This window comes from Triticum urartu, chromosome 4 (assembly GCF_003073215.2).
Source record: "Triticum urartu cultivar G1812 chromosome 4, Tu2.1, whole genome shotgun sequence".
Lineage (NCBI taxonomy): Eukaryota > Viridiplantae > Streptophyta > Magnoliopsida > Poales > Poaceae > Triticum > Triticum urartu.
Genome location: NC_053025.1, coordinates 500,536,678 through 500,548,606, shown reverse-complemented (window position 1 = coordinate 500,548,606; position 11,929 = coordinate 500,536,678). Strand labels below are relative to the sequence as shown.

The 11,929-nt window shown below is 53.4% G+C and overlaps 1 protein-coding gene across 1 annotated transcript; it reads right to left on the bottom strand.

The window, feature by feature from the left end:
• Nucleotides 1-225: 225 nt before the first annotated feature.
• Nucleotides 226-3,042, bottom strand: LOC125552277 (ACT domain-containing protein ACR8-like). The gene is made up of 4 exons (XM_048715776.1): nucleotides 2,535-3,042; nucleotides 1,616-2,441; nucleotides 1,035-1,139; nucleotides 226-858 (listed from the first exon to the last, which is right to left on the bottom strand). The coding sequence occupies exons 1-4, from the start codon at nucleotides 2,594-2,596 to the stop codon at nucleotides 502-504; spliced, it is 1,350 nt and encodes a 449-aa protein (XP_048571733.1). The 5' UTR covers nucleotides 2,597-3,042; the 3' UTR covers nucleotides 226-501.
• Nucleotides 3,043-11,929: the final 8,887 nt, after the last annotated feature.

The following is an 11,929-nucleotide window of genomic DNA, read 5'->3' as shown; positions in this document are numbered from 1 at the left end:
CCTGTACTTTTCAGAATGATGTGAATCAAAGAGGCCTAAACGTTTATTTTGAAGTAATGTCCAACACACAACTCTAATCATTATACAACTCGACAAAGTTTATATGCGCGGGCACCTCTCTGGGACAACTTTCTACATATGATTTTCAGGTATTTAATCCAAATGTCATTTTTTACGATATCGGCAGCCTAATTTGCTTGATTTGTGCACGTCTAAAACAGCCGGTACAAGAATCTACTAAAGCACTAGTATATCATCATACTAGTATATATGTACAACCCTATTTACATCGGTCGATTCGTCTACTTGCACGTAAACGGAACATACGTACACACACGACCCACCAGCAACTTCCTCGTGTCTGCTATGTACACGTAACCTCCAGGCCTAGAAAAGAAAAAGAAGGCCTACTTAATTTACAAACTAGCCCCTGTACCGTCCCGTATTCACACAAGCATCCCGTCCCATCCCGTCCGACACGCGTCCTCCTCCTCCGGCCCTTCAGGAGCAGGATCTGATGAGGCCGAGGTTGTAGAGGTTCTTCTTCACCAGGCTGCCGAGCGAGAACAGGCCGGCGCCCGCGCCGCCGCCGGCGTCGCCCTCCGTGGAGCAGAGGCGGGGCCACCGCTCCTCGTCCACCCGGAGGCTCTCGGTGCCGACGCCGTGGATGACCTCGTCGATGGTCTTGGGGTCGGCGGGGCGGCCGGCCACGTCGGTGACGTGGAAGACGTTCACGGCCATGTCGCCCCGGGTGGTGATCTCGGCGTGCGTGACCGAGAGGCTGTTCTCCCGGAACACGCGCGTCACGTAGGCCAGCAGCCCGCGGCGGTCGGAGATGCGCAGCTCCAGCCTCACGCCCTGTGGAAGAAGAGGGTCGCGTTAGTCGGCGAGGTATTCGGCCGAACACATGGCGCGCAAGTGGAAAGTTGGGCGGAAAGGGACTCCATGGTGGGGGATCGGGTGCTTTTTTGTCCAGGGTGGCGTGGCATGGAGGGCAAGGAAAGGAGATATTCAATTGGGTCGGACGGACGTACCTCGGACGCGCGCCGCTCGATCGCCGCTTGCAGGCGCTGGATCACCCGCTGCCTCTCGCCCTCCGAGCTGATCGCCCGCCCGTCCAGCCGCCGGATGTAGAACTCCTGCGCCCAAGCCAGCCAAAGCAAACGGAAATCAGATCATAGCAGTTACTACATGTTGTAGTCTGAATTCTTTCTTGCAGGAGATGAACATTTCTTCCCATTTCGACAAGGTCTTAAGTTAATCATATGATAATAATTCCAAATTTCACGAGATATTCCTACTAGTGTGATGTGATTGAGGTGAAATTAAATCCCATTTCACATATAACAGGGAGAAACTATTCCATTTGAACTTTTTGCCCGCTCGGACTAGTTTGGAGCCAGCATAACCTAAGAACTGTGGTGAAATTGAATTAAGCAGGTAACCAATGGGTACAGACTGATGGAAGGGCAAAGAAACGTCTAGGAAGCCCGGGCCAAGAACAACCATCAAGAGGGGAATTTAAAGCTCCCTGAAATACAGGGCACACAACCTGTTCTAGAACAAAAATCCTGTACTGTAGATCGATTGAACAAGAAACTGGTAGAGGCCTCACCTGCTGCGCGTGATCGCCGTCGGTGTCGAAGGTGCCGTGGTAGACCACGTAGTCCAGGTCCGTCAAGGTGCAGACGACGTCGAACAGCAGCTTCGGCCGGTCGCGGCAGCTCACGGTCACCACCGAGTACCCCCTCTCCCCCCACTCCTGCACCGCCACCGCCGTCGCCGGCCCCTCCGCCGGGGCGCGGCGGTCGGCCTCCCTGTCCTCGCTCAGCAGCTGGTGGAGCCTCCGGTCCAGGTTGCCGACCGCCGCCGCGTCGAGCAGGACCGTCCTCGCGCCGCGCGCGCCGCCGCGGAGCACGTGCCTGAGCCGGGACTCGATGCGCCTGATCCGGGCCGTGTCGTGGATGGGCGCGCCGGTGTCCTCGTCGCGGACGAACACCAGGGCGGCGACGCGGCCGCCGTGCGTCCAGGCCTTGGCGTCCACGGTGCTGCAGCGCAGGTCGTGCAGCACGGCGAACACCTCCGAGAGGAGCCCCGGGCGGTCGACGCCGATGAGCTCGAGCAGGCAGAGCGCCTCCTTGGCGGGCGAGTCGCACCCCGCCGGGCGCGGCAATGCGTCGGCCGCGGCCGCCGCGGCGGCGAGCGAGGACTCGAGGCGGACGAGCAGCTTGTCGGCGTCGGCGACCTTGCAGCCCGCGGCGTCGGTGACGTGGAAGACGTCCATGAACCAGCGGCCGTCGTCGGAGGAGATGTACCCCTTCCGGACGCAGACGCCGTGGTCCGACAGCGCGGCGACGGCCTCCAGCAGCACGCCGTGCTTCCGCGCGCTGTGCACCTGCACCAGCGTCGCCGTCTCGCACACCCCGTTGTCCACCACCACCCTGCACCGCCGCGCAAACGCTCACCAAACCGCCCCAAATCGACCGGGGAACGGAACGCAAGAACCAAGAATCAAGAACCGTGTCGCCACTCACCTCGGGGTGTTCATGTGGCGGACGAAGAGCTCGTACACCTCGGACGGATGGCACCGCTCCATCGCCGCCGGAGCCCGACGGATCGCCGCGCCCGCCGCTGCGGTTTCCTTCCTTCCCCGCGGCGGTTTGCTGGGCTCTTTTTCCCCACCCTTGCAAAGGGGAGGGGAGGAAGGTTTGGGTTGGGTGGGCGGTTCAAAATCGGGTGCGGGGACGGGGGCGGTGGGTTTTGGGCGCCGGTGTGGCGATCGCGGCGCGGGCAGCCGGTTTTGTGTGGGGAGGGCCGGTGTTGTCTCGGTCAGCGTCGGCTAAAACGGGCGGAGAAAATCGAGCCCCCAAACCAAACCAAATCCTCGCGATTCCAGGCGTGGATTCTGGGCTCCGGCCCCCGGGGTCAAACCGCGGTCGCTGCCGAGGACGGTCGGACCGGGCAAACGGGATGGAATTCGCGGGCGCTCGGGGTGGGACTTGGACTGGGAGTCTGGGACTGGCAACCGCGGATGAGAAACAGAGGGAGGCCGCGGCGTGTGGGGAGCTTTTGTAGGAAATCCCAACCGACCGACCGAGTGACTGACACGGGCGTGGGGAGAGGCAGGCACGGGCGAGTGGCCCGTGCGTGGCTGCCACCGGTCACCACGTACGTACGCGCGCGCGCACCTTTTCAGATTCTTTCTTGCGTCTGGGTGCAACTTTGCTTTGCTGCTCCAGAGACCAGACCACTCTACTCTGCTCGCCTCCGGTGTTGGTATTAGCATTAGTCTAATCGTGACAGAGGATTATGAGTTACTCTTACGTGCTTGACTGCTTTTTCCCGAGACGTCGCCGTCCAAGAAATAGACCGAAAACATTGAACGCCCGACCGAACCTTCGCCGAAATGCTGACTCGTCCCCATTCCCATTCCATTCATCAGCTACGTGGAGTTGCTTCACAAGCATGGCAAGCTACACACACATCCACGTTATTTCTGCATTTACATTTCAGATCCTAGTATTTTTTTGGGACTAGAAGCATCAACGCACGCAGGGCAGAAAGCGGCTTTCGTATCATCGGCGTTGCTCTCTCTACGGGAGGGAAAGGGTTTCGCGGAACAGTGAATGAAAAGGAAAGCCGCGCGGCGTTGGCACCGACCCGGGTCAACAAGCGCGTCCAGAAAGGACGACCCGCACGCGGAGCTCATTCACACCAATCCCGTGCCACGGCTGGCGCCCATACGTGCCGCGCCTGGTCCACCTCCACCCAACCGTGGCCCCGTCACGCGCCCATCTCTTCAGACGTGTCGCCGACGGGTCCGTGCCACCGCCTCCGTCTTAGCTTGCCATCCAAGCTAACCATCACCTGGAACCTGCTCGACCCTTTTTTTTCTCGCTTCTCTATATAAGCTGTCACGGCCAAGAAGATTCACCCGATCAGTAAAAAATCTGCTCGCACGTTCGGCCACCGTCAGAATTTTTTTAAAATTACTGTATCACCCAGTTCTTTTGTAATTAAACGTGGCATAGGCCACTGTAATTCAAAGGGACAGAGACGGAACGTCGAGGCCAGAATGCCAGGTCGATTAATCGAGCGACTTTTTACCCTGATCGTGATTTTCTTAGCCGTGACGGGCGTTGCCACATTTATTGTACAAGAGTGGTTAGGGGAGATCTGGAAGACTTTTTTTCTGTACTACTAGAAATTATGCATTGTCCTTTCCACACATGCTGATTTCCTGCAAAGCTTTCGCCGGCCCTGCGCGGCTCCTTTTCAAGGCAGAGTTGTTGGCAGCAGTACTGCTGCAGGGTTATGAATCTCCCAGCCAAGTGGGTGCGAAAACTGAGAAACATAAACATGTGGCCTGCTCGTGCGGTGCTTTCTTATTATTATTTGAAGGCTCATTTTTTCATTGTTGTTTGGTAGTAATGCCATAATAGACCTGGAATGCGCTTCCTTTCTAGCGACGTAAACAGGCGTGTGTGTGGTCGTGTGAACACGCATGCTGCCTCCGGGCTTTGGTTGCTGGCGTGAGAAGTTGCCAAGATAAGCTCTCGCGCGTGCACGTACCGCCATTGGCAGGTTAATTGCCCAAACTGGAGGCAGCAGCGGTAGTTCATCATCGAGGGCGGAACGGAAAGTAACTCCATCTTGAGTAGTTCATCGTGAGCCAACATTAAGTATAGCGCGCGTGAGCCCCGCCCCGGAATTCTGTAGCCCATCGTGAGCCAACCTGGCTGCAATGGCCTACGTACTTGTGCCGTCTGTCTGCGTGATCAACTCGCGGCGGACGGACGGGCGACCGAATGAATCACCGCTCCTGCGCCATTATACCACTCCGGGCCCGATCGCCGACCACCTCGTCCTCGCCATTTTCAGCGCAGGTCGAATATGTAGCGAGAGATTAGGCCGAGGGCTAAGCCGGTCACCCTGTAGTTTTCATTTCTATTTCTCAAACTGCATCCATGATCGCTTGATCACCCCCTATTCTCCCGCTGCTTTCTTCTAAATCAATGAAGCCGGAAACCCCGGATCTTTCAAAAAAATAATAATTCAGCAAGCAAGCCAATCGCTCTCACCCACGTAGGAGTACTACCCTACATACGCTGGGACAAACAGATCGCGCTCGGCCACTGGCTGGCACGGGCGACGACTTTTCGTTCGAACACCTCCCGTCCCACTCCACACTGTGCCACCGCCACCACGCTACTGGATTGAACAGTGTGGAAGTGTGCGTACGTACAGCGACGTGCGGTGCGGTGCGCGCACGCTGCGCCGCTGGCGGGTTGGCCTGCCTCGGGGCTCCCGTACGGACACATGGGGCAGCTCGCCCCGCTGCATGTGCCGCGCTCTGGGAACGAGGGCGGGCGCGTGTCGACCCGCCGAGGCGGTCACGTGAGCCGGCTGCCAGAGGAGGCGCGGCATGTGCGTGCGCGCCGCGCGGCATGTGACGCCACCGGCTCCGGCTGGGAGTTTGGGTCGGCCGGTGCAAAACCGAGGCGCACGCACGATCGATCGAAGCAGAGGAGGTCGGTGGGATCCACGGCGCAGGAATCAGCTGCCGGAATGGCGGGCGGCCGCTGCCTCGGCGGGCGGTTTCGTCCGGGAGGAGGCCGCGTGCGGCGGAGGCGGTGAAAACGAGGGGGGTGGGCGGCGGAGGAAACCAACAGCGACCGCTGTACTGGACGGCAGGTAGGCGGCCGTCGTGCATCTCCGGCAGTTCCGGCCCGGCGTCTCCGGCCGGGAGGCCGCGCATGTGCGGGGCGTTTTGGATAGTGGATCGCGTAAGCTGATTGTCGGAGAACGTAAGCACGTCACGATCACACAAATTCGTCGTCCGGATTAGTTTATCTTACTAAGCAAAACACGATAGTTAGTAGCGTAGTATGTTGATTAAGGAATCGGATACGTGCTCCACGGCTAAATGATTCTGGGATAAGCATGCGCGGCGCGGGGATCCTCCGCGATCTAGGAGGACCGCGACGTAAAGCCGACCTCGGTCCAGCTCTGCAAGTCACGGGCCTCAGCTGCCAATACATTCAGATTAGCTTATAGCATTATTTTATGAAGTTATTAAGATTGGCGCGCCAAGTGAAGGTGGCACATTCCGCGGATCGATGCTTTGATTAGACTTGCCACAATGAGTAACATAGAGGAGTAACATGCTCATGTTACTAGTCTATATTACTACCTCTATAGTGGGGAGTAACATATGTGTGGTAACATGCAATATTTTATTTATTAGGGTCTGTTTGGTTTTAAATAAGTCACCAACTTATAAGTCGAAAAATGAAAAAAGTGACTTATTTTGCCAAACATGCCCGACTTATAAGTCACCCCAACTTATAAGTCATAAGTTGCTTCACCCCAACATAAAACTTATAAGTCACCCCCTTTTGCATGGGTCCCACCACCTGCATGATGTTGATTGGTGCGGAAAGGTGTGTCAGGTGACTTATAAGTCAGGTGACAACCAAATAAGTGTGGGTGACTTATTGAAACCAAACAGGCCCTTAGGCTATAGATACATCTTGCATTGATATGTGTGATGTTACTAGTACTAGTAGTAACTAGATATGTTATCACATTCATCTCTTTTTTCATTTATTGCATGTCACATCATCTATTTAACCTAGATATGTATGATGTTACTACTTATGTTACTCTCATTGCAGGCAGTCTTACAGAAAGAAAGATTAGCTGCAGGCTTGCAGTGTTTAGCACGAGATACGATTCGTGCTCGCTTTCGGTTAGGCGGTAATGGTCGGCCAGCTGGACCAACGGCGCTGCTTGACCCGCTTTCGCAGACTTGGGTTTTGCCCAAAGGTAAAAGCACAGCTGCTTCTCGCTTCTCGGTAATGGAGAACCAGGTGGAGTGGCGCGTCAGAGTTACCGCACGCGCACGGAGTTGGTAAATTGTTTGCTCACCCACCTGTGGCCTGCTTTTGTGCTTTGCTCGTTGTACAGATGCACGATGCACGTATCTGCTTGACTGATTGATGATGAGCAGCCGTGATTAAAAGCTAGTTACGAGCATCTATGACCGGACTTGACAAATCCGGTTTCTCAAACGACCGTGACATGTCGGGGCGTGTCCGCTGACACTGAGCGAGCACTTCTCAAAAAATGCAATCCACGTCCGAACATCTTTATTATCATATCTCAAATCCATACAAACTCATGCAACCACGTCGACGAACACGTATCGTCCGGTTACTCCATCATACTACACTAAACATGCCATCGGACTATCAAAATTGACATGTTTGACTATAGTGCAGTTCATCCACGGCTGACCTTGCCCTTTCCGACGCCCTTGTCGTCCTTCTCGCGGAAGTACCTGTTGAAGACGCAATATGGATCGAGTTGGATCTGCTCGTTGCCAGAGCTGTCCTCGCCGTCGTTGTCCTCCTTCTCCTCCTTCGGTGGCAGTCCGACCATGGCACGGATCGCCCCAATTCTGCTCACGGGCGAGGGCGCGCGTGTTCCTCTTCTTCACGGGCGCGGATGGTTTCCTCCTCTGCGGCCGCACGCGTCGTCGCTTCGGCCGCCTCCGCCACGAGACAGGCCTCGGCGGCACTTATCCTCTTCTTCCCATGGCGGCCGCCCGTTCCCGGAGGGATTCATACTCTGCCCGATCGGTGATGGGGAAGGAGAGGTGTTCCGGCCGGGACCGCGAGGATCCAGTGCCAGAGGACCCCGAGCGCCCGGTGAGCCGACGCTATGGCGTCGCGGCGGACGGATCCGTCCATCGGCCGGGCAATGTCCTCCCGGGAGCGGCGGAGTGCAATGCAGACTATCATTGCCTCTTCCAACCCACACGAGACGACACCCCAGTCGACGGATCCGGATCGGTCGGAGTCCAATCCGCTGGCTGTCATGGCGGAGAAAGTCGCAAACCGCCGGAGGTGAGCTCGGGTGGCGGTGGGAGTGGAAGGGGTTTGTCGTGGTTTTGTCACGGCAGATGTCCTAGAGAAAGAACTTAGTCGTGGAGCCATCGCGACGGGTTAGCTTGAAGGGGTTAAAGCGGACACAGGGACGCAAGAGAGTTTATACTAGTTCGGCCCCTTCGATGAAGGTAAAAGCCTACGTCTAGTTGTGATGGGATTGATGGGGTTTCGATGACTAGGGAGCAAACAAGCTTCGCCTATGTCTCGAGTTGTTGTCTGTCCTCCTTGAACCGCCGCCGGGTCGTCCCCTTATATACACGGGTGACGCCCGTCGGTTCACGGATTCCCAATACCGGCTCATAGATGTGTCCGGTTTGGTCTCTACTTATTCCCAACTTACAGTACAAGTTACATACCAACGCCGGTTTACGGCTACAGGCCTTGAATCAACTATGGGCCTTGAGCCCTCATCTGCCTTCTTGGGTTTCAACATAGTTAACTACTGAAGAAGTTAACCCGGCCCAGATAGGCCGGTTTACGCCCAGTAGTGATATCCTCAACATTAGGCTCCAGATTGATTTGAACAGGTTCATGTCAATCCTTAGCAAAAATCTTCATCTTCAACACCTTCTTGTAGTTTGTTGAATCGCCGTGATGTCATCTTCTCTGGTCATTGTAAACCGGCGTGACGTCACCTGTCATAAAGAAACTTATCCATGATACCTTTTTTGTTTAATAGGTCTGCGACAATCGAGGCGACAGCTCAGTTTCCAGACCCACGGTTCCTTGATTTTCGTGCCTGACACATGCCCCTTGCCTTATAAATAAGACCGAAGGGTCATTTCTTTTTCCCCTTCGTGCCCTTCTGCTTCGTCTTCCCCGCGTCGTCCAGCTTCGGAGCTCCGCCGCCGTCGACGACTTCTGCTCCAACCTTGGCCGCGGCATCACCCTGATTGTACCAGAGCATCGCGGCGACCTTCTGTTTCTTCCTTGGCTCCAGTGAGTTCTTCACCTTTTCCTCCGTAGATCCGTTCTAGGGTTTCCAAGTTCTTCAGTGTTCATCATCCGCTTCGTACTCATATGATAGATCCTAGATGAACCTGTGAACCTTTGCTCTGTGTAGCAGTAGTTCTTAGCATCCGCCTTTACTTATATGCCTCAAAACCATAGATCTACCTGTATCTCTGCCCATTGGTTCGGTACTGTTCTTTTGTGAACCTTGAATATTTTCCTTCTTTTCTGAACTTGCTTCAGATCCGTCGCTGTAGAGAAATCTTGTGAAATCTGTTTCTGTACACTTATCTATCCGCAATCTCAACTGTTTCAATGCTTATATCCGGCGGTTTAACTTTGTAGAAAAATTGCCAAACCGGTATATACCATTAGTCCCCTTGTTGAATCGCCAGATGCTGTTGCTTCATAAAACTCCGGTTTAGATAGAGCTGTCTCCGGTTTAACATTGTACATACCAGCGCACTTTAATCAATGCATTCTTGAACCGGAATTACCTATATTGTAGATTTCGTCATGGCCAAGCAAGTATATGAGTGCAACTGGGTTCCTTCTCGCGTCACAGAGACTCAACTGAACAATTTAGTCCTGATCGGCGCTTTAGGCAGCAAAAACACCATCCATTGGAGAGCCCCTGGCAAAGAATGTCCTCCCACACCGCAAGAGGGAGAGGTCGTCGTTTTCGTAGATCACTTAGCCCGGGGTTTTAAGCCGCCCGGTTCTAAATTTTACCGGGACGTTTTAGCCGATTTTCAAATCCATTCACAAGACACTGGCCCCAACTCTGTTACAAATATGTGTCACTTCTAAGTACTCTGTGAGGTGTTCTTTCAAGAGGAACCCACAGTGGAGTTGTTCAGAGACTGTTTCCATCTAAACCGCCGTACTGAGTTTTCTGACGGTTCCAATACGGAATTGGGAGGTGTGGCGATTCAGAAAAGGAAAGAAGTCACATACCCTCACGCCAAGCTGCACAACCACCCCAAAGAGTGGAATCAAACATGGTTCTATTGCAAAGACACCTCCCCTACTCGTGAAAATCCTTTGCCTGGCTTTCGTCCGGAGCGGCTTAGCAATACACACCCTTTTCTGCAAAGGTTGACTGCCAAGGAGAGAAGCAAATACGCTCCTCAACTGTCCAAGCTCAGAGCCTTCATGGCCAATGGTTTAACAGGAGTTGATCTCGTTCGCTGTTGGATATCGTGGAGCATACTGCCCCTGAGTTAGCGCTCCGGTTTGATGTGCGAGTATACTGGCAGTGTTGATGACCCACTGCGACATGCTAACATCCAGCTTATTGACGAAGAAATCACAGAGGCTGTGAATAAAATGCTGAATGAACCGGAACACGTCTGTGCTCGAACCGGCCTCCTTCCCTTCTGTGCCACCAACAAACCGCCAGCTGTAAGAGTTTGATTGTTCTTTTTTCTGAACCTGTTATTGATATATCTGGTCATTGCTTAATATCAATGCCTGTTTAAACAGGGCAATGATCCGTTTTGGAGCAAGAAACTGCCGCAGGAGAAACCAGAAAAAACCAGACAAACCGGAAAGATCAATCCGGCAAAAAACTAAAGCTGTGAAGAAGACTACCCACAGGAAAAGAACCACTGCATCCTCTGATCCGGTCGCTGATGACGATGTGGGTAACCCGGACCTTGAGGTAGAACTTGATTCACTTGGCTTATTTTTCACGCGCCTTATTGATGATGATATTTGTCAGGATGATGCCGAAGCCAGTCATGCTGATGTTGCAGAGGTAATTATTCTTTCCTCCGATTCGGATCCTTTGCCTTCACTAAAAATCCGTCAGGCAAACCGGAAGGTTAAATTTTCTCATCCTCTTGCTTACTTGGATCCCAAATTTCTTATGAAGACCCAACAACACGAAGCTCGCCGCACGACCCGGCATAGTGGCCAGGTAGTTACCTCCGCCGGTTTACCGAATAATCCGGTTCGGAAACGCCATTCAGAGGTCTCTAATTTGCCTGTCAGTACTTGTCCTAAAATGGGCTGTTTTCGTCAACCTCTTAATCCGTCTGACTCCGATTATCAGGTCACTTCCCATTCATCATCTGGCGAGTCATCAGCTACCCAGCTGCCGCCGCTCAAAACGGTGCTTGGGTAAGCCATACGTATCATAAAGCTTCTGGTGTATTACTTTGTAGCATATATTGTACTGACCTTTGTTACTCCTTTCAGGGCCAAGCCTAAGCCAAGCAAGAAGGCTTGCCTAGATAAAGCGGCTGAAGAAGATATTCCTGAACCGAACAGAGTACTCAACCCTGAAGCGGCCATCCGTGAGGATGTGCCAAACGACCCACCACCACAAGATGATGATTTTATTACTGAAGAGAGACATGTTGATACCTCCGGTCCTGTTGACCAGCCCAGAAGCCCCATCAGGATTGAGAAATCCACCAGTCCATCCAAGTCTACTGATAAACTGACGACCCCAATGCAAACCGGCGACGCCAAGGATGATGAAGTTGTTATTACTGGCATTGGCCATACAGAGCCAAGCAATCCTGTCGCTTTGTCTAAACATACTGCCAAGGAAGAATTTGCTGATTTTGGCAAGGGCAAGTGGAATGTTGATCTGGCGACTTATGCTGCTCTGAACGCCTAAGACATCCATTCCGGCTATCTGAACCGGCTGTATACCAGTCGTGACTATGAAGCCGGTCTGGTTAACATGATGAAAGATAAATATGAGGTAACTTCCATATGCTCTTTCCTGCTTGTATGCTTCAATTCTTGCTGACTCGCCTAGCCCCCAAGGACCGGTTTGTAACCTTCTTTCAAACCGGGACTTAGTAATATAAATCTTAAAGCCTCGAAATTCGCTGATGTAGCCCCCAAGGGCCGGTTCAACTTAGTGTAGTTAAACTGGGACTTAAGTAATTAATATCGCTGCATCAGAACTTATTTGAACAAATAGCCATTAGCCCCCAAGTGCCAAGTTGAATACTTGTATTGAGCTTGGGACTTTATAATCAAGTGAAATATGAAGATCAAATAGGCAT

Bases quoted from the DNA above. Each gene is read 5' to 3' on its own strand.
- LOC125552277 (XM_048715776.1), bottom strand. From the start codon at position 2,596: ATGGAGCGGTGCCATCCGTCCGAGGTGTACGAGCTCTTCGTCCGCCAC. The intron at 1,140-1,615 runs GTGAGGCCTCTA...GCTTGGGCGCAG, and splicing joins ACGGCGATCACGCGCAGCAG to GAGTTCTACATCCGGCGGCT. The intron at 859-1,034 runs GTACGTCCGTCC...CTTCTTCCACAG, and splicing joins TCGAGCGGCGCGCGTCCGAG to GGCGTGAGGCTGGAGCTGCG.